The sequence below is a fragment of the Cupressus sempervirens genome, chromosome 5 (genome assembly GCF_028749045.1).
Source record: "Cupressus sempervirens isolate cs-2001-9-10 chromosome 5, ASM2874904v1, whole genome shotgun sequence".
Lineage (NCBI taxonomy): Eukaryota > Viridiplantae > Streptophyta > Pinopsida > Cupressales > Cupressaceae > Cupressus > Cupressus sempervirens.
In genome coordinates, this window is record NC_143122.1 from 244,767,464 (window position 1) to 244,791,397 (window position 23,934).

The 23,934-nt window shown below is 36.0% G+C and overlaps 2 protein-coding genes across 3 annotated transcripts in view; both read right to left on the reverse strand.

Annotated features, from left to right (window-relative positions):
• The window catches only part of TH1 (thiamine biosynthesis protein), a 138,848-nt gene that overhangs the window by 40,102 nt on the left and 74,812 nt on the right, over positions 1-23,934 (reverse strand). The window lies entirely within an intron of this gene.
• Positions 17,894-18,916, reverse strand: LOC149555443 (uncharacterized). Its single transcript, XM_089833627.1, has 3 exons — positions 18,689-18,916; positions 18,419-18,571; positions 17,894-18,290 (listed from the first exon to the last, which is right to left on the reverse strand). Exons 1-2 carry the CDS (start codon positions 18,900-18,902, stop codon positions 18,468-18,470), a joined length of 318 nt encoding a protein of 105 aa, XP_089689753.1. The 5' UTR covers positions 18,903-18,916; the 3' UTR covers positions 17,894-18,290; positions 18,419-18,467.

The following is a 23,934-nucleotide window of genomic DNA, read 5'->3' on the forward strand; positions in this document are numbered from 1 at the left end:
TATTGGTTAACTACCTATGCATAACCCTTGCTATGAGTGAAGGGTATCGTGATCTTCAAATCTGTCAGTGCTTTGGTGGTCATAGGTATTACCCCAAGTGTATTACAATGAAATCCCTCATTTATTCATATGATGTCAAACTTTTGTACCATATAACCTAGTGGTTGTTAGAAAGGCCAAGGTTATCATTGCATGAAAAGATCAACCTGTTAATGCCCAATACAACCAAGTCTTATAGTACCACAAAACGTAGTTAAGCCATGACGCAAACCTTGCGAGGGATGTTGGCCCACTGCCAACAATAGTGGCTTGCTTTGCTAACTTCAAGATTTATGTGGTCTCTTATTGTTGTGTCTTCATATGGGTTTCAATCAGACTTTGACTCGCAGCTCCTTCCCATATAGAGATATTGGTCGTTTGATTGAGTTTGATCTCATATGGCATGAGAATGTTTCACATGGTAGTAAAGTGTATATGACCGTATGGCCATGTGGTGACATCAACCCTCCAAAGTCAGTTAGAGATCGTACGATGGCTTCCACATGCCCGTCCGGTCTCTTTGGAGGTTGTACGCACTCGAGTTTCTCTTTTTTCTTTTTTTTTTTTAAGTTGTGCCTGTCTAAATTACTCAACCTTCTCGGATCTATGTGTTGTTGATGGTAGATCTTCAGCTTTGCACCATTAATTGGGTCCACGATCTCACGTCCATCGAGAGTCCACAACTTGATCGACCCATTATCACCAATTTCCCTTATTGTGTATGGTCCCAACCATTGTACTATGAACTTACCAAGTTTATTCTCATTTCGCCCCTTGTACTTGACCACTACCTTGCCTAGTTGAAACCTTGTGCACTTCAAATGTTTATCGTACCATGCTTTATGGCGAGTTTATGCCACTTCTATTGCCCATTTCGCCATTAGTCTTCACTCATCCAACATATTCAATTTATTTAACCTTTCCTGCAGGCTTTCCATATCACCAAATCTATTCTCGATTGTTATCTGGAGGCTCGGGACCACAAACTCTGTCAATACTATAGCTTCTTGCCCAAACATCAATTGGAACGACATTTGTCTAGTTGTCACCTTATACGTTGTGCAATAAGCCCATAATGTTGACAATAGCTTCTCTTTCGAGACAACCTACTCTACCCCACACGACTTGTAAATTATGGATACAAGAATCTTATTTGTTCCCTCCACCTGGCCATTAGCTCGCAAGTAGTACGAACTTGAGAGGTAGTCAAAGATTTTAAGCTCAGATGTAAGCAGTTGGATGACATGATTGATAAAGTGACCTCCCCTATCGCCACTCAATCGGATAGGGATGCCATAACGTGTGATGATCTGCTTGTAAATAATTTTTGTCGTACTTAAGGCCGAGTTGTTTCCTAATGCCCGTGCTTCCACCCATTTAGTGAGATACTTTATTGCTACCACCACATACCGACATCTCTGAATCTTGCTCACCTTTAGTGGTCCAATGAAGTCCAAGCCCCATCGTTCAAACAATTCTTGGGACTGTGAGGGATTAAGCAGCATAAAATCTCGTTTCAGTGTTTGCCCACCTGCTGGCAAGTGTCACGGCTGATCACCCATTCCCTGGCATCATTGTCTAGTGTAGGCCACCATAGTCTTGCTAGGAGGACTTTCCATGTCATTGTGTCTGGTCCCATATGTCCCCATGTCAAGCCTTCACGCACTTCCTGCAAGACACTGTGCACTTCCTCTTCCACTACACACCTTCGCATTACCTGATCTGGGCCCATTTTGTATAGGAGTCCATTGATCAATTAGAATGTTCTATTTCGCAACACAAGCTTCCATCGCTCTCCTGGCGGCATCTCCCTCGGAAACTATGATGGCGACAGATATTCCCTAATACTTTTGTACCACTCCAGAAGGATGGCACTACAAAATAGATGTGCATCAGGAAAGTCATCAATGTTACCTTCTGGTGGCTCTCCTAACTTGATTCGAGAAAGTTGGTCTGCAATAACATGGTTTTTCTTTAGCCTTACTATAATGGTGAAAGTAAACTCCTATAACAATAGCAACCATCTGCTTACCCTGCCTTGTATAATGGGTTTGTTCACCAAGTACATCAATGCCTGGTGGTCCACATAAAAAGTGAATGGCATGGCCAACAAAATAGTGTCTAAACTTTTGAACGGCGTATACCACTCCTAAAGCTTCTAGCTCCGTCGTGCTGTAGTAATTCTTTCAACCTTTAGTTATAGCCTTGTACGGTCTCCTTACCCTATTTCGAACTATAAACCTCTGCCACTACTTTGTTATTGTCTCGAAGCAGTCTAAACTCCTTTTTAAGATCGTCCCACAAACTTATTTTACTTTTATCCATGTCCAAGTACCAATCCACAGCAACTCCTGGCAGAGTAGCCATAAATTGTTGTACTCATTTGTCCTTGTCTATGATTGCATTGGTCATCTCTATTGTTTCACACGTACGACAGTGTCTGACAAGATCTTCCTTCCCATCTCCAATACATTTTGGTAATTTTGCTTCTACGACATGTTTCTTTTGGTCATCTGATGTGGACCAATTGATTGTGTACCAATTGATTGGGTTCCCGAATTGAGAGGATTAGGTCCTAACAAGTTGCTTTGACCACCATGTTGTTGTGTCCCTCCGACACTTATTCTTTCTCTAGTATTTGGAGCTTCCCTCGCCTCTTCTCACCCTTCGTCTTGGTTTTCCTCCCTTCGCAACATGCGAGATAAGTTTATGAATTGTTCTTGCGTCTCTTCAATCAAATTTGGCCTTTGTCGTGTCTCTTCAAGCAATTCTTCATTGCTTCTCACTCGTCGATGTTATGGCGCATTGTGGCCTCCACCTTCGATGGTTCCTGTGCCTCACATGGCACCCCCATGGTCACCCTCCTTGACACCTCTGAGGTCCCCTTCAGAGAACCCTTCAACTAGTTGTCCCTCAACAAGTTGCCTTAACCTCCGTCTTCGTTCGGCTTGTTGCACAAGAATTGAAGCTTCGTGTGTGGCTTGCAGATCATTTGTTTTTTCCTTTCTATTTCTATTTTTATTTAGTAAATTGGGCATTAACTTTAACAACCGTCATAAGTAGTAAACAGAACACTTTTTATTTATTTATATCTTTGTACACATGGGTCGCCTATGCAACCATTACCAATTTACAAGTGTTCTTTTCATTGACCACTCCCAAGGCTTAAATCTCATGGGTTGGTCCTCTGCTAAGCCTCATCACATTCCTCCCAGCTGTCATTTTCTGCAAATTTCCTCAAGATCTGTTGGCGACGTTGTTCCCTCTTAGTTTCTTCCCTTCGCCTCGTCTGTGTGAGAAATGCTTACGCAAACAGACGGGAAACTAATGCAAGAGCCTGTTGCCTCGGGGCTCGCATTCAAGGCGTCTCAAACGATGTCCTCGGAAACTTCTGCACGTGCGACATCTCTCCATACAAATGTTTCGATAGTTTCTCGATATAGAATGTGGAAGTTCTCTGTTAGAGCATGTTCACCTTCAAAAAGATTTGTCTCTCCATCCTCATTAGTTGTTAAATTTTTAGGAACCAATATTCCCATTTAGTCATTGAATTCCACTCCCTTCGTTGCTCCCAAGTTCAATCCGCAACTGTGCCAAATGTTTACCCTTGTGGGTAACAGGAACTAGTGCATAGATATAGAAGAAGCTATTCAATACAGGGAGTGTAGAGAACTCATAATCAACTCATATATTCATTAATCATCAAACACGAGTACATTTGTAATGCACAATATGCCTTTTCTTATGAAGAAAGTACATACATATAGTCTCCAAGCGGGTGTGAGGCACACCGTGTAATTGCGTCGGTTATGCCAAACTGCTTAACTACCAAGTTTCCCAACAATGACAACCAACATACCTCAACGGTTATGAGGCCTTTTAAACACGTTTTCAACTCAATTTCAAAGGTCCCCAAGAGTTTTTTAAAAGCTGACTGTTGAACTCCCAAAAATGCAATATTGACAACTTTTCAAACTTGCAAAGTTGCAAAGCAACATTTTGACACAATTAACTTGTTGGACTCTAAATGACTCAAATACATTCAAAATGGTCCAAATGGACCTTATTACATCCAAATATGCCTTGACCCTATACAATAAGTCCTTGACCCAACATTACATCAATTTAGTGCATTGTTCTAGGTGCTCTTGCACCATACACCCACGCCGAGAAAGATTTCATTATCCTAATGAAATCATCTCTTGTGTTAATGATTGTAGCTTCAAACAGATGTCTCCAATTGACGAAATAAAATGTTTAAATGGCCTATTGGCTTTAAACATTTGATATCTATCTTTTTCTATTAGTATCAATTATGGAGCATTATTATTATTGATAAAAAAATTATTGTGTGTGTATATATATATATGAGATATATTAATTAATTAATTAATTATATATGTGTGTGTGTGTATTATATATCAAACATTTATATATCCCATTAATTAATTATTATCATTATAATACATTGAGCAAATATTAATTGTGATAATTAATATGAGTTAAGAAGAGATGTGTCTCTAGAGAGACATGCCTCTTCATATCGTGTGTGTGTGTGTGTGTTATATTTCATTGTAAGAGTAACTTGAAACACACAAAAAAATCAGAAGTGTTATTACAAGTTACAGCAGAGACAAACTATAGTATGTTAACATGCTATCAGAGCAAAGCCTGGGAAGAATAATCAAGTAAAAAGAAACATATGGGATCTATAAAAAATCAGTTAGATATTTGACTATTGTCGAATATTTTGAGCTTACAGAATATGGGAATGAAACAATCAAGACACTATTCAGCGGCAGATTTAAATAATAGGAAGTACCGATAATTGACAGTCGCAGACCCTCATAATAATATATAGTGCAGAAGACGCATCTAATGGTGACGGCTTCATCATTGGTCAGGAGTTACTCACTGTCGTCGATAAACATTGTGTAGCCGATGGGGTGGTGTCGTCAGTAGATTTTGTACTTTGTAGCCGACATCGTCGATAAATAGTTTGTAGTGGACATATTATGTAGCCAACGGACTCCTTCCTGATTCGGTGCCATACGTCGTCTGCCTTCATCCTCCTCTTCTTCGGAATCTGATGACAGGGCTTCCTAAATCAGCTTAACAAGGATCACAATAAGGTCAAGGGAAAAGATGGAATCCGTACTGCGCAAGAAAATTTAATTCTGGCACAACAAGCCGAGCGTCGAATGAGATTCCAAAAGATTGCTGACGGACACAGAAGCGCAGAAGAATTGTTGGGGGAGACTCGACAGCGGGTGGAGTTGGTGGAAAAGCCAAGGGAGGAGTTTTTGAATTTGTATTCGCCGAGGGAAGAGAATTCAGACAGAAGAGCATCAACTCACATGGCTCGGAGTGCCGAGGGAGCACGAGCGTGGAGTGAACTCTTCGTCCGGAATACACTTCTGCAGGGGACAATTTTAGAAGATCCTTCTTCACCAACGTTCACAACTGTTGAGACCGTGGGAGAACAGTCCGCCAGTGTGGGAGTGCAGACCACCGGTGTGGGAGAACAGTCCGCCAGTGTGGAAGAACAATCCGCCGGTGTGGGATTGCAAATCACCGGTGTGGGAGTGCAAAGCCACGGTGTGGGAGTGAACAGTGCCAACGTTGCAAGACCGAGCAACGTCGGTTTACAAAAACCAATTGTGATGGCAGGACCAAAAGAAAAATTACCGAAGCTTGATGGTGATGGTACGGTCGATCCCATTCGACATTGCAAAACATGTGAAACGATTCGGAGGGCAAATGGCATAATTGATGAAGACGACTAGATGAGGCAATTTCCGGCCACCCTACGGGGCATGGCAATTGACTGGTTTACTAGTACAGATCCGCAGAAGCTAGACAGTTGGAATAACATTAAAAAGGAGTTTCTCGCAGAATTTCAACTATTGCGCGATGATAATGAAATTGTTGGTGAGATCTTCAATACCAAGCAAAGAAAAAAATGAGAGTATCCGAGTCTATGCCAAGAAGTTGAAGGACTTGATCAACAAAATGGAGAATAAGCCAGCTGATGAATTACAGAAAAGGTGGTTCATTGAAGGTCTACGCCCAAAGTTGCGGAAGAAAATGAAAATTGTGCCGCCATCGTCATACACAAAAGCATACAACAGAGCACTGAACTTGGAGAGCGAGCAGAGGACGAAAAAGAAGAAGAATAGTTCCTTCGACTTAGATGACGACGAGTCCTCGAGTGAAGATACCAGTGATGATGAAAACAGTAGCAAGAAGGTTCGCACCCTACAGAAGGACATGATTCGCATGATGAAGGAGTTTTAAAATATGCAAAAGGAGACAAAGGGCAGTGAGCTGTGGTGCACGGAGTGTAAGACCGATGGTCATACTAAAAGATCTTGTCCAAAGAACCAATTCTGCGATATTTGTCAAATCATGGACCATTTGACAAAGGAATGCCCCTTTAACATGAAAACCAAAGGATCTCCGCAAGTGCTTCTTACATAGGAGGCTTCCCCATCAGGCAGTAGTGGAAACACCAATAATGCAGGTGCCACATTAGGAGGATACAGGAATAATAGTAGAGGGCAAAACAACAATAACAATGTGAATAATAACAATAATAATGGCGAGAGGAGTCGAATTCAGTATGATGCAAACAGACGGCCGATCGTTCAATGCCGAACATGTAATTTGTGGGGTCATTTTGAACAAGATTGTACAACGGCAAACACACCAAAATTATTATGCAGATAGTGCAAACCTAGCGATCATGAAGATGCCAAATATTCAAAATCTAGAGTCAACTTGATCACTGTCGGGACAGCTGAAGAAGAGGTGTTGGCGATTACACGGAAGCAAGCAAAAGAGTACCCGGACCCGACGGAAGAAAAGAGGAAATTTGGGGAAGCACGGGTGGAGATTAGAAAGGCATCGCAGACGGAAACATCTCAGTTGAGGGACACCACCAGCACTTTGGCAAGGAATTCTGCGGAACAAAACATTGTACGGAAAATTTTGCAAACGGAGGTACCTGTCAAGATAAATGATTTGCTTCTTATGATGCCCCAACTTCGATCTGCCCTCACAAATATTGCACCAGCTCGGAGGATACCTGGAGAACAAGGTAGAGGGAAAGAAATTGTTGCAGGCAAAGAAGACCAAATGTTGCTAGCCCTCACATCTGGACAACATCTGGCGGTCGTTGAGATGGGGATCCTCGTGTTGTCCTGCATTTTGTCACCACAAAATGTATGTAATAGTATGAAACTTTTTCAAATTAGTTTCGCATTTCTCTGAGTTTATTTCATTATTTAATTGGTTAGTATTGATCAACCAATCGGTACCAATTGATTCAATGAATCTTTTTATTGAAGGCCTTCGTCAAGTCGTTTTTGTTTTGCTTTTTGTCGAGCCTTTGCTTGATTTTTGAAGCCTTCACAATCCGTTCTTTGCTTTTGAGTTTGTGTTTGCTTGTTTTTGGTCTTTTGAATTTGCTCATGTCATGCCTTTCGTTTTCCCCTTCGATTCGGTCTAACCTAGAGGTCAATCGGAGTTGTCAGTCAAGAGATATAATCATTTTAGTGCCTCAAAAGTGGACATTTTAAGTGCAACAGCATGAATTAAAAAAATGATGTTATATTTTCATTTTGACATTCACTTTTTGAAAATATAACATTTTACTCACTTTTTGTTATGTTTTGAAGTTACTTTTCATTTAAATTTATAACTTAAAGTGACTACAGTGCACTTTATGTTATAATTTTAAGTTGAGTTACTTTTTAATTTTTCACTTAAAAGTGACTATAGAACTATATAGTTACTTTTTAAATTTTTTATTTTTAAATCAAATACTTATATAAATGTCACTTTAATATAATGTTTATGTATTATATTGATTGATATGATGCATAAATATTATTTTTGACCCATATTGTTGACAATTTTATAAAAATAAGTGAAATGCATAACTTAAAAGTCTAAAAGTGGACATTTTATGTGCATATGCATGTAAAAAACTATGAAAAGTGAAAACTTTTCATGCTAATGCATATGAAAACTCATTTTGAAGACCTTTTTCATGCCATTACATCAAAAGCTTCTAAAAGTGGACCTTTTTGATGCAATGACATGAAAAGTTGAGTTTTCATACTTGTGCATGAAAAAGGTGAGATATGTTTATAAAATATGTAAGTGACTCCAAAAAGTGAGATTTTGGAGACTTGCACATTTTAAAATATGTAATGGGCTTCAAAAAGTGAGATTATAACCAAAGACATTTTTTAAAACATGCAATTGCATCAAAAAGGTCCTATTTTACCTTATTACATGTTTTAAAATATGTAATGAACATAAAAATGTCCTATTATGTGAAGAAAACATGTTCTTGCTCCAAAAACCTCCTATTTTGATCATAACTTTTAATTTTCTCCATGGATTTGGATGAAATCAGTTGCATTCAAAACGTTTTTGAGAGGTGCTCATTTTGCCCTCATCAAAAATCAGTATATTGCACCCAAAAATGTGTTCAAAACTCCCAAGCTAGGGCATAATTTTGCAAAAAACTCCATAAATCTTCAAATTTGGAACATGTTTTTGCTTGGAATCAAATCGTTTTGACCTTATTTGTTGATTCCATTACATTGTGATTATTATTTTGGTGTTAAAACACCAAATCATTTTTGCTTGGAGAAACACGTTTTTGCTTAAAATGCCCGGAAAATTGGAGTTTTAATCCACTTTTATGTGTTTTGAAGCCACTTTTTTGCATTTTGATCCATGTATATCCATTTGGGGAAGTCGTTTTTGCATTCACAAGTCAAAAATGATTTTAAAACATGCATTTTTTAGTCACGTTTTTACAAAAACGGCCCAGATTTTTGAATAAAAAAGTCATATTTTTGTTCAAAAATCTCAAAAAATGCATTTCTAGCCCATACCTTTGATTAAGAGAGATTGTTTTTAAGTTTTAAATGCATGATATTGTCTTTAGAGACCATTTATTTGGCGCTTTCATGTCAAATCCGACCATTGAATGTCCATTACATACAAGTGCGGAAAAAGTCAAAAGATTGTTTGAAAATCTGGATTTAAGGGAGAATTTGTCTTCAGTCTACAAAACTTGCTATTTTGGCTCTTTCTCCTTCATTTTTGGCATTTAATCTTCATACAAGTGGACTCTTTCTTTCTTGCTATTTAATTTGTGCTAATCTTGCTATTTCCATGCACATTTTAGCTTGAAATTGCCCATTTGTCCATATATATGCCATGAAAAGTGCATTTTGCCTTTAAAAAGGATGAAAACTCTCATTTTCACACTTTTGGAATTTTCCCAAACTCCAAATTCGAATTTGCATATTGAAGTGGTTTCCTTGTTGACATGTTTGAGTATTTTGCCAAAAGCATGTGTTTATTTTGTGTTTGTTTTTATGTTTTGCTTGTTTGCATTTCGGTTTTTTCTCCATTTGGAAGAAATTGCAAGTTCTTTCCCAAGAACTTGACACATTTCACTTCACTCCACTTTCCATTTCCATGTCACAACACTTCATCTCTCACTCAATGAAATGTGATTACATGTTTTTCATTTCCATTCACACGCACGATTACATGAAATGCCTTACATGTAATTGCATCCAAAAGGTCCAATTTTGACTAAAAGTCACTTTTTGTAAAGTCAAAAAGATGTCATTTTCTTCTCTCCATATGCATTCACACCTCCATGAGCAAATACATGTTTCCGTATCTTTCCATGCTTTTCATCTTAGCCTTCATCCGCATATGCATGTAAAGCATATCTTTCACTCACACTTGCATCTCATTTCACCCTCCACCTTCCGTTACATGTTGCATTTACATGTAATCCATTTTCGTGCAGTGACATCTTGAAAGCCCAAGTCACTTTTTGAAAATCAGCAATTTCCATTTACACGCATTCCCATGCGCCAAGCACTTTACTTCAAAAAAAAAAAAAAAAAGAGTTAAAAGTGTTGATGGAAAGTTGTTCTGAGTGTACATCCGAACATCGTCAAGAAGGTTTTCAAAGTGTCAAAGACTCCAGTTTGTGCTGATCTACAAAGGAGAATTCACGACAACTTGAGCGAGAAAAGATGGATCACATCAAGTTTTCACATGATAATGGACAATTCATCAAAGAGAGCTAGAGGTTATCAAAAACGCAACACTGGTTATCAACGTGAATGCAGCAGTACAAGGTACAGGAACTCCCAATCCTGTTATCCTCTAGGATTGCATCGTCAAGTACAAGGCCTTTCAGAATTGTTCTTTTCTCTTCCGTCTTCATTCTTCTTCTTTCACGTTTGTAGTTGGAGAAGATGTATTACATGAAAAAGTGTAATTACATGTAATGCGAGTTACATGTGTATGTAAAAGATGCAATGCGAATTGCATGTGTAGTTGCATGTAACCCTTTAGTTTCTGTAGTTAGACTTGGTCAAAGTTGGTTGAGTTGCTCCCACTTTTTCCTCCCCCTTTTTCTCAACTTCTTTTCCTATATAAAGGAGTGCCCCCTCATTGTAAAACTTATCTTTTGTTGTATGCAAGAAAGCTCTGCCACACTTGTGCAAGCATAACTTTGATTGTGTAGTACGAATTTGAGAGAAAAGTGAATAAAAGAAACAATTGGATTCGAACCTTTGACTGGAAGCAATTGTGATAGAACAAATTAGAAGCTTTGACTATAATTTGTGCCTATTGTCTTGATTCATGTTATTATTGTGTGTTCAATAAAGAGCATAGAGAGTTAAGAAATAATTGAAGCCTGAGCTTTGACCAAGAACAATTGTGAAAATCCATAGCTAGAAGCTTTGTCTATGGCTTGTATTTTCATCTTAATTCGCAAAATAGTTAGATTGTTCTTACTTTTAGGAGTCTTTGTGCCCTAATTGTAAAATTTTTACCATATAGAAGTACGATCGGACTTAGAGCCAAACCGGTATGTTTTAGCTAGCCTTTGAGTTAGTGAAGATTTATCGGTATCACTGTTTCCAGCTCTTGATAGAAGTGTAGTTAGAGATTTGCCTTGCCCATTATTCATTCTATGAGTAAGTGGATCCTTTCCTGAAAGTTAAGAAGAAAGGATATTAGTAACACCCTATTTAAGATCTCTCGACTTCTTGCTTATCTTGAGTTGATCCAAGGAACAGTGAGAAGGGGGAGCCTTCTCTTTAAGGTAGGAGAGACTGTCTCACACACTATGGCTAGTCATCCTATTTTGCGACTGAATTTTTACCCAAAACTGTCGGTTGCAAAATATCCACTCAACACCTCGGACATGTTCTCACAGACACAATAGTTGATGGAGGGTCTGGCATAAATGTCTTACCCGAGGTCACTTGGAGGAAGCTAGGACAACCGACGTTGTGGCCACCTACATTCCAATTGTTGACAGCGGACCAACAGAGCATTAAACCTCTCAGCATTCTGATGGCACACCCGATGACGATTGGCACACAACCGTTCCTGCTTGACTTTGTCATGATCCCGGTGAAGAGAAAAGGATACGACACCATTCTGGGCCGCGGATGGTTTATTCAAGCTAGGGTTAAACATGACTGGAAGAAAAACACTTTATCACTTGAAAGCAAAGGGAGAAAATTCGTCATTGACTTGCACACCCAAATGGTCAGGGAGGAAGTCCTGTCATCAGATTCCGAAGAAGAGGAGGATGAAGGCAGACAGCGTATGGAACCGGATCAAGAAGGAGTCTGTCGGCTACATAATATGTCCGCTACAAACTATTTAACGACGACGTCGGCTACAAAGTACAAAATCTACCGACAACACCATGCCATCGGCTACACAATGTTTACCGACGACACTCACCACACATTGCACTGCGATCAACTTCTTATCAAACAATTGTAATAAGCTGTAGACACAAGGACTGAGTGCTAGTCCAAAAATGATAATGCTTAAGCTGAATGTGTTTGTGAATTTTTCTGAATCCAGTATAGTTTAATGGATTTGTAAATTCATTGATCAGTGAACCCTACTAATATCATCGCTAATGCTGAGATGATAAAGTTTAATACTTTAGTTGTATGGGAAGAAAATAAATATTCGCCCAGATTATAGGTTGATGTGAAATATTTGTTTCTTGGTGTTCCCCAACTGATTTGAATTATTGCTGGAGTTTCTAGAACAACATTGAGGGTCATTCCTTTCTTATTTCGATTGATGAATGAATGCTGCACTAGAGCCTTTTCATATTCCTACGCACCAACAACAAGAATGAATGTCTGTATTTGGCATGGTCTTTATAGGTCTGATGACTTATTTTATACTTGCTGAACAAGCACAGGAGATTTTCCCAGCATCAACTATTTATGTTCTGATGTCAAACTTGTTAAGAATCTGATATTTACATAGATTTACGGGAGGATGTATGCTGTAAGGAAGAATTTTGTATTCTTCTGAATATGATGGTTCATACCTACTGAATAGCAGATATTGGAGTCCAAATCTATGACATTTGAAGGTGGAGATAATATAATGAAGGCTAGGGCGATGTTAAGATTTCTGTTTTATTAATCAACAAATGCATAGCTGTGAATTCGTGGCCAGCTTCTGTGCAAACAAATACTATATTTCAGTATACGGGGCACTTCTTAGAGGTTAGGAAAGAATCAATTTTTCCAGGTCAGATTCGGGATGACTTTTTGCATTTCTGGCAACCAAATTTGGTGAAACCTACACTATCATTTTCTTTTGTTGCGAAGATAGGTTTTGCATATTGTTTGAGGAGGAAATGATGCAACCAGCTGCAATTTATTATCATAATGCAGAGATCTGTTAGAACAGAGCAAGCATAGTGACAACCTCCAACTGCATCAGGAAATGTCTGAAAGGGATGATAGAGGTAATATGAATTTTCAGTCATCAAATTCACAATTAGAAACTTTCAACTCGAGTCAAAATGAAATGATTGAAGACTTGAGAAGACTTGAGGAGGAGACACGAATAACTCCAGCAAAATCTTCAGATGTCAAACGCAGAGACAGTGGCACTCCATATATTGCTTCATTTGTGATTCTCCTAAAATATGGTTGCTATCTCAGCCACCGGCAAAACTGAAGATCATAATAACATGTTATTCACACATGCCATAAAATTGACTTATATTGTAGGTAGATTATATAACAGGCTATGTTTGAAGTTAAACTCTGAGCTGTGGTGTGGAATAAGCATAAGAGGTTGTAAGCAATGGAGAAGACAGGGCAGCAACTCCTTACCTGCAATTTCCCTCTTGACTCGATACTGTCAGGAGACCAAACTTTTATCATCAACGTCATTATGTATGACAATGACAACATACTCCTAATACAATTCTCGTTGCAGGCAAATAAATTACTCACGTCTGCGGACTTGTTTTTCAAGGTGTATATAAGCTCATAGGGAAGGGGTGCAGTATGTAGCGGATTGAATACATGAAGTGCTCATTGTTACTAAGTTTTGACTTGAATTTAACATACTGGTTGATATATCAGAATCGATAATATGGATATGACGAACACATACATTATTTAGTCTTCAAGTTACTGACATCAAGCAAAGATATTAAGGGTATATCGCAGAAATAACTATGTCATTGGGCTCCCACAGTAGAGTAGGATGATTCAACAACCATAAGAACATTTTCATGCAGAGATGAGATGTTCATACATTGTATTCTGATGAATCCTTAGGATGCTGCAACTTATATTCATAGCTAAGAGACTATATGAAGGGATAGTGCTTAAGAGCTGAGAGGGAGTCACAACTTCAGTGATCTCTGTGAAATTATTTATGGCAGGGTGCATCTCCTTGACAATATTGTAGGAAGAGCCTTTGCATTGCATATATTCAACAAGTGACATGGATAAGTTGTTTTTTATAATCACCCAAGTTCAACATCAATGCAATCATAAGGATTGGAGGTTTGAAGAATCATTTTGAGTTAGTCAAAGGATTAATCATTTAAAGGATCCAATATACGCATATGCATTAATTAATTGATTGTAAGTAATTAAAGGACATATTAAACCAACGATTGATGATTCATATGAAGGATATTCATGACATTTTGGTTATTGAGAGAAACTATTTAAAGATCGAAAGGCAACAAATTCTTTATGATGTTCTCTCACTGGACTTGACAGAAATTGAAAACTCTATATGGAATAAGTGGGAATTTTACATCATGGGAGGGAACAATAACCAATGTTCCATTCCCATTGTTTGACAAATGCTTGTATGGAGGTGTTTTCTGATTTGATGCGTATGGACCTTCGTAGGACCAACTTGTATCAAAAAAGTTGATGTGCAGATAAGTATTTAATATCTTTGAGTATTATATTTATCTTCTCATTGTAGTCTCTCTTATTCGTATTTCTATACGGACTATAAAGAGCTATTTTCCTTGATCTTTTCCTTTGTCTCTAAGGATGTTCTTCCAGGAAAAGAAGATCGGTCAATTAGGCATGCTACCAAATATTGTGCAGGACTCATTAGTCATCATGCTACCAAAGAAGTTTTGATCTAGGATTCATTTGTCATATGATGATTGTGCTAGATAAAGTGAGGCTCTTGAAGCGAATATTTTTGATGATTGAGATTATGAGTATCCTTCTACATCAAGAGGGAGCCTAACATTTCATTGGAGGCAATCTTGGACAAAGAGAGAGAGCAGATAGAGGATATGTTTCAGTCAACTATTGAAGATCTTGATCATATGGATTCTCAACTGATAAAGAAATTGTAGCAATCAAAGGACTATGATTCATGAGATGAAGTTCCATATGTGCAAATTAAAAGCCTTCTACCAAAGTGAAGTTTGTACATTATTGAAAACAAGCTTGAAGTAATGGATTGGAGCCTTTAGTGAGAGGAAGCCTCAACATCAATGATTATTTGCAATGTACTATAATGCATCCCTCTCTATGAGAGAGAAGTTTCAAGTGAAAGCCTTTGCTCCACCCTCTGGAAATAGTCATGGTGGATGTCATGTGAGTTACTACATGACTTTGTGGCATCATGGAAGGTGACAATTCTTCATTGATATTTGTTTATGGCTACTATAGTAAGGTGACGATCTTACAATAGCCTAACCTTCCATCATGATGGATGTCATATGGTTGATATCTAAGTAGATCATGATATCTTATATCTTGTAAATCAATATCAACTAGGATATAGATGTCGTAACATAGATATCTATGAGTTGTATTGTATAGATATATCACGGTGGATTTAATATCCATGAACAAGCCATGATTTTGATGTCTCTATGGTAAGTATCGTATGAGTGATCCGTGTGCACATACCTTATGGATATTTTGAGTATTTGGTGCATTTCTCATGTATCTAGGTTACTGAGATATGGCATGGTGTATGCTATGAGTCTTAGTATATGGAGACAACATGTGTAGATATTTTTCTCTAGTAGACATCACGAGACATGATGTCAATTCACATACCAAGAAAATATGCGAGTATGGTGAAATACATATGGTTAATATTCTTGGGCATACCATACTCCTAATGTTACCATGAGGTAACAAAATACATTGTGCTATTTATTTGGATAGATATCATCCTCCCTAGCTAAGAGGGAGTCTTAATTATTGTAGCTTCAATCGGATGATTCCAATCGATGAATTAAAATGTTTAAATGGCAGATTGGCTTTATACATTTGATATCTATCTTTCTCTATTATAATTAAAATTTGGAGCATCATTATTATTGATAATAAATTATTAAGTAGATATATAAATGTATATTATATATTAGATATATTATTATACATATATATAATGATAATAATTTATTTATGGGATATGTATATGTATAATATATTTCATATAGAATATACATATATATGTATATGTACATGAAATATGAAATATATTATACATATACATATCCCATAAATAAATTACTATCATTATAATACATTAAGCAAGTATTAATGGTGATAATTAATATGAGTTAAGAAGAGACAGGTCCCTAGAGGAGACATGCCTCTTTATATCATATATATATATATATATATATATATATATATATATATATATATATATATATATATATATATATATATATATATATATATATATATATATATATTTCATGGTAAGAGTAACTTGAAACCAAAGTAACGAGAATCGGAATCGGCAAGGCCGAATCAAATCGTGAATTGGCTATGAATCACCCATGAATCGGCCATGAATCGGCAAATTTGAAAAAGCCCTTTAAATTTAGAGATTTTAACAATTTAAAACTTATTTCATGCACCCTTTATTGAATATAACTTAAACACACTACAACATCATCAAATAGAAGTTAAAACTTAACATACATAAACATGGAACATAAAATCCATCACATACGTAACTATGTTATGTAAAATGTAAATTGTAGGCTAGCTGAAGTAAATAGAAATCAAATGATCATAATGATTCAAATCATAGAATGTATGTAAGATGAAGATCCATAAGACATCAAATCATAAATGTATGTAAGAATCTAAGATGAACATCCATGAAAGTTTGAAACGTATGTCTATCAGTGATTCAGTATCAATATCTGTAAACAAAATAAATAAATAAAGGCTCCAGCTCAAGCCTCATCATCATCCTCAAGTTGGCCACAACCTCAACCTTAGCCTCTGGGTATTCAGTCTGCCTAATAGAAAGGCATCTAAGGTAGGTCCTAGAGGACCGCCAAGCCATATCCCTTGCATGTAAGATGGGCTCACAAACAACATTGCTAGGGCCTATGTCTGTGCATGCGCGTGTGCATCTACCAGTGCCTGAATGTGCTCTAGCTGCCTCCTCTGCCATGACCACAGCCTCAACCTCTATATCCACCTGGTCAACCCACGCACAGTCTTCCTCAATGAAGATTAGATCCACAACCTCTGCGAGTCACTCTGATTCTAGATCAATCTCCTCTAGAATGATTGGAGAGGAGTCAGCGCCCAAAATTTGTCTAATCCTAAGACGAAGGTTGTAATGAACAAAGACAAGATCATTCAACCTCTTATTTCTCCTCTTCGAGTGTATGTGCTCGAACATGGACCAACTGCGCTCACATCCAGAAGCGCTGCTTGGCTGACTCAAAATACAGATGGCAATTTTTTGAAGTTTTGGAGTTGTGGCCCCAAACATTTGCCACCACCTATCTGAAATAAGGGAAAACAAAAACAATTAGTTTCATTTACAACTCTAAAATTACATAATCAACAATTAAAATTTAAAATGCACAACTTATAAGTCATAAACTTTAAGTTTAAATTCATGAACATTGAATATATTATTTAATTTTTACCTGGCTGTATTGTTGCTCGAGCATCTATGGCCATCCTACTAGAGAAAAGTGGCCCTTCTTTATTATTGAACTTGTTGAGCTCAATGATTGCAGTTGCGCTATCCTCATCACTACTCAACCTCTAGATCACTGTATATAAGCTAGTGAGAACCTCCTCATCCGCCTTGAAGTCAAGACGGAAACGAAATGCCAAATTCAAAAAATAAGTTGCTGCATGGATGGGTCGGTAGAGCTAATTCTGCCATCTCCTATCAATGATATCTCAAATAGGGGCATACTTCTCCTACGCTCTTGCATACTGAGCTCTAATGGCCTCCTTGGCCCTATCCATGCCCTCATATATGTAGCCCATAGAGGGCTTCTCCCCATCAACAGTTTATAGGAGAGATCCAAGGGGCTCAATGACCCACATATAAAGTAGAACGAAAATTTGAGTCAAAACTTAAATATAAAATAATATAACTTAAAGTAAAACTAAATCATTAAACAATTAAATATTAAGTACTAAATAGTAAATTGTAAAATACTATATGTTAAATCAATAAATTTACCTTAAGGATTTCTCTAGCAGGTTTCCAAAAACCATCATCATCAAATATGCAATCCACCACATCTACCCTTGCAGTGGTCGCAACATAGGAAGATGAAATCCACTCCCACCCAACAAACATACTCCTTAAATCGTCCCTTGATGTCAACAAGAACTGCAATGTGATGAAATTTGAGGCAAACCTCTTGATGCCTAGTCGAGCTAACTCCTTGCCTCCTGTGTACTTCCTCATTGTGCTAAGGACAAATGAATGATTATAAATAAACTTGCATATATTTTTTGCCCTTTCGACACATGACTTGACCCACTCAAGCTTGCCAATTTCCTCCAACATGAGGTCAATGCAGTGTGTCGCACAAGGGGACCAAAATATGGTGGGATGCCTCTCCATCAAAAGTTTACCTACAACAATTTTAAGTTAATTAGAAATTCAAATTTCAAACATGTTAGAGCTTAGGAAACTTAGAATTAGAAAAAGTCCAAAATTCGAATAAATTTATTTTCAAAAACTTGAAAAGCCAAAAGTTTACCTACAGCAACATAATTTGTTGCATTATCTGTCACCACCTGCACCACATGTTATTCCCCCACCTCTGCTATGACTTCCTCAATAACCTCACATAAGTATGTGGCATTTTTTACATGAACGAAAGCATCAATGGATTTGAAAAACATGGTATATCCTTCAAAACAACGAATTATAATGGATCATCAACAAATTAGCAATCAGCAAATCAAAATTTGAAATAGTTAATCACGATTCACAATTATGTATGTAGGAAAGTAGAATGATCAATCACCTCCACAAGATAAAAGAAAATTAAGGAGTGTTCTATTCCTCCTATCTGTCCAACCATCAGTCATGATGGTGCAACACTTTTCGATCCACTCTTTTCGGTTCTCCTCAAGCTCAACCCTCATATCCTCTACCATATCATTCAAGAGGTATCCACTCAACTCAACCTCAGTTGGGGCTTTAAACCCCAAACCACAAATAGCAACTGCATCTATCATGTTTTGCCAATAAGGAGCTCTGTCACAAATAGATAATGATTAGAAATTTAAATGTCAAGGACTCAAATCATTATGTAAGCTTGTAAAGCAAATCTATGTTTAGTCAATGAATCATAATGATAAAACAAGTAGATATAATTAAAGTTTTACTTCTACTTTTAAGTTTAACCTTAAAGAAAACAAAGAAAAAAGAATCAATTACCTGGCTGCAACAAATGAAATGTTGCAAAAGTACCAAAATTTGCAAATCTCTTTTCTGGCAGCATCATGAATATCCTTGTTCAAACCCATGCCCTCAAGCGTGGGTTGGGAGCCAGGAGTAGTGCGGGGCACAAACTAACTATCCATTCTGTTTTTCCACACTCTAGGCCGCAATAGGTTGGAGTTGGACACAGTCTCAGTATAAGACCGACTAGCACTAGCACTCACATGAGCACTAGAACTAGGATGAAAAAGAGACCTGAAAAAACCCTCTCCAACACAACCTACGGATGCGGAAGCTAATGCCGATGTAGATGCAGCTATGGGAGCATGGGAGTCAATACCCCTTAACCCTTCAAGTTGCATTTTCTTATTCAATTTGTCTTGTTCAATTTTTTTCAATGCCACTAAAAAAGTGTGTTTTGCCTCAGCAATTTGTTGAGTGCAAATTGTAACATCATGTCCAAGTATAGCAACAATGTGGTATTTCAATCTATAAATACCTCCGGAATTCATTTTTTTGTTTACAAAATATACATTTTTTTCGAAATTTGGTTCTTCCAGGAAACTCTTTCTTATATTTCCAACATTCATCTTTTTTACTCATTGCGGAAAATGAAAGCAAAGGGTTGCTGCAATAAAAAAATTCATGTATAATATCAAATTTTGACACTAATAAACAAAAGCTACAAAACAAAAAAACCCTAGTTTGCAATTTAGTAAAACTAAAAAACATTCAAGATTCGCAAATGAAAACAAAATAAATTTAACAAAAAATGCATAATACACTAATATGCAAAAAAAAATCAGCACTTACCTCTTGCAAATGAGTTGAGGAGTGTTGATATTGACTCCTTAATGCTCCCAATGCAATTTATAGCCTCCCCAGATGGACTTCTGATCTCTTTGGTGCTCCTTTTTGCCGGTTGGAAACCTGTGGTTTTTCTTTTCTCTTCTTTTCTCTCACTTTTCCTCTCTTCTACTCATGCTTAACAATTAGAAGGCCCTTTAGGGTTAAAACAAAGAGGAAAGGCTAAAAATATGTATTTTTTTTTTAAAATCGAACGCAACTTTATAGACTGCCATGGCCCATTCACGAGGGAGATTCAGGCAATTTTTGGCATGAATCGGCGATTCAGGCGATTCATGCCAAAAAATTGCCAATTACAATGCAAGATTCACAAAAACTCGACTGGGTTGAATCGTATCGCGATTCATGCGATTTTTGGGTGATCTTCGGAACTATGCTTGAAACACACAAAATAATCAAAAATGTCATTACAATTCACAGCAGAGACAAACTATACTACCTTAACATCCTAGACTGAGACTCTGTGCTGATTAATATTATCCTCTACCATCCAAGTGCGTTCTTCGTTTGGTACTCATGCCATTTGACCAAATACTCATTGTATACCTTGTGTCCTTTCCTCTAATCTCCCTTGTGTCCAATATGCTCCCAAGCTTCAAGAGTTGGCTGGGTGGCAAGTCTTTAACCCACTCTTCATCGGCATCAACACCTGTACCTGCATTCACAAAAACCTTGACGAAGTACAATTCAGCAACATTAAATATGTGTGAGATATCAACACTAGGAAGCAATTCTATATCATATGCATTTTCTCCAAATTTATGGACCACTTTGCAAAGTCCAATCTTCTTCATCTGTAGCTTGGTGTATTTGCCTTTAGGTAGCCTCTCCTTCTTCAGGTGTGCAAGTACCATATCCCCAATCTTAAACTGAACATTCCTCTTTTTCAAATCTACATGTTTTTTGTATCTTTCAATTCTTTTCTTGAGGTTGTCTCTTACTTATTCATGTATGTCCTTCATAGCTATGGAAAACTCCTGTCCCTTTACACTCTTCTCCACTCCTTTCCAACCTCTAAGTTCATATAATCTCTTGGGATCATACCATATACTGGTGCAAGAGCACCTAAGAGCAAGATGATCACCATAAGGCAAATAGGCAGATCCATGACAATATTGGGATACAAGGTCAAGACCGACCATTTCTTGATGTAATAAAGACTTTTGAAATCATATGAATTCATGTTTAGAGATTTGTAATCAAAGGGTCCGATAATGCCCTATTGAACAAATGTGTCAAATTAAACCATGTAAGGGCATAAGGGTAGATAGGAGCTTGGTTTGGCAGCGGCTATCCAGCCACGAAATTCGTTGGTTGGATACCATGCCTCATACCCATGCAATCATACATTTATCTTACCTGCTGTTGGCAGTACTTTACCATGCATGTCTCGCCCGTCTGTCATTGTATAGTGTTCACAATTTTTTTAACTTTTCAACTTTACAAATAATATCCATTCTTTATAAAATATTTTTTCAATGAAAATTCAAACGCAGGGAAAGTTTTTATTTTTTATATATTAACATTTTATAATATGTTTCAAAATAAATCAAAGTTTATTGTATATTAAGTTATTTGAATTTTAATATGATTTTAAAATTCAATTTTACTTTTGTAATTTAGTAATAATTTTTTTTTTAGTATTTAAAATATTTACAATATTTTTTTATCAAAATTTATGATTGCAAATTGGTTTCTGGATTTGATTGTGCATGTTTTTTATCATCCACGTTTCAGATCACACTCTGTGATCCATCATCATACCTTTCTATCCTTTTCTATCACATCCTAATGATGGATTGCAGAGTGTGATCCGAAACATTGATGATAAAAAACATACACAATCAAATTCAGAAACCAATTTGCATTCAAATGGATTGTGGAAATCTAATAATGTTAAAATTTATGATGTTCACTTTTTAAATTATTTGGAAAAAAAGGCATTAAACATTTTTCCTTTCCAATTTTTATAAAATACAAATTTTTTTTAAGATACTAAATAAATTATTTATACATTTTATTTTATTTTTAATTAAAATTTAGATAATTAAAGTAATTATTATAATGTTACAAATTTCTTCATATTTAGCTATAAACGAAATGATAAATTTAGAATTTAAAAGTGATTGTACACTCATGTAGTTAACATAACAATCATTTTAAGATAAGATAATATAAATACAAGTTTTCAATATTTTTTTATTTATTAATTTATTTTTTCCAAATTTTTATAATTAATTTATTAAAATCAAATTTGTTATTATTTAATTAACTTATTAATTATTCCAAATTATCTATTAAAGGAAGTCACTATATCAATAATGCACTTATAATAGTTTTGTAGTTTTAAATTATTTACTTAATAATTTCTATTTTTATTTAAATTTATTATTATATAATATTGAAAAATTATAATATTTATTAAAAAATAGAATTGTAATTTATATATTTAGTAAAAAACGATTAGTTCAATTATACACAAATTTTGATTAAAAATATTGTAAATATTTAAGCATATTATTTTTATATATAATAAATTTTGAATTTAATTAACATATAAGAAAATTTTAATTTATTGTAAAATTATATTTAAACTCAATTAACATAATATGTAATAAAACTTTGATTTATTTTAAAACATGTTATAAAACATAAATTTCTTATAAATAAAAACTTTATCTACATTACTAGTAAATCATTTTATCAACAATGCATTTATTATTTTTAAACTGAAAAGTTTGAAAAATACAAAGAACAAATAAATAATAATAATACTCACATTAAGTCCAAATGATGGTATGAGGCATCCATATTAATAATAGAAATTTTGATAGTCAATGTGAGTAGTCTTTCACTGTAATGTATAGATAAAAGAGAAGTGTGAGTATTTTTTATGGTTACCTTAATGTAAATAAAAGAGAAGACGCTACCAAGTATTATTATAAATAGCATACAGTGATGAGACAAGAAGGATAAAGTACTGACGGCAGATACAACAGGTATAGATAAATGCATGATGGCATCCAGCCAACAAATTTTGTGGCTGGATAGTCGTTGCCACTTGCTTTTCTCTTCATAAGGTCGTAATCATGTAATACGCATGATAATTAAGTTCTTAGTACAAGAAAATATCCAAATTGTAAAAATTGTCAAGAATGACAACATGTGATAGTCTTGTTAAGGGGATTCAAAATGACCATAAGTAGTTCTATGGGTAGTAAAAGGAGTTGAATCAGTTGTGTCAGAGAAGGGAAGGTTTAAATACCTTGTAAACATTCACAAAAGATCAGAGTGAAAGCCAATGTAAGGGATTCAATATCAATAAAAGTGGGATTTCTACATATTCTCTCATTTGGTTTTATTCATGCAATCTGCCTGAACTTTGTTTTCATTGTAATTACCTTAGCATTTTGATCCATCTCTGGTTGGAATTGATGAGGGACTCAATACTCTTTATTTTGGTCTTTGTTTCATTTAATTCCATTAAGAATGTAATATCCCCACTGTTTGGTTAGTTTGAGACCATAACGACTACAAGAAATGGGTAAGTTCACAATAAATCTAATTGAATATTTCATATCTTTAACAAGATATCTCATTTGAAAAGATTAACATTCGTAATGAATGTTCTCCCTCAAGTTATTGGGTTGTAGTATGACATTCACAATGAATGCCCTCCACCAAGTAATACTTGGATCATTCCATGACATTCACAATGAATGTCGTCCACCAAGTTATACTTCGATAATTCTCCACCAAGTGCACTTGGATCATAATACTACGATATTCGTACAAAATATCCTCCACCAAACATAGTTTGGATCATACTATGACATTCGTAAGGAATGCCCTCCACAAAGTATAACTTGGATCGTGCCATGACACTCTTAATGAATGTCCTCCACCAAGTTTTACTTGGATCATACAAATTTTATTTAATATTTTATAAACTTATTATAA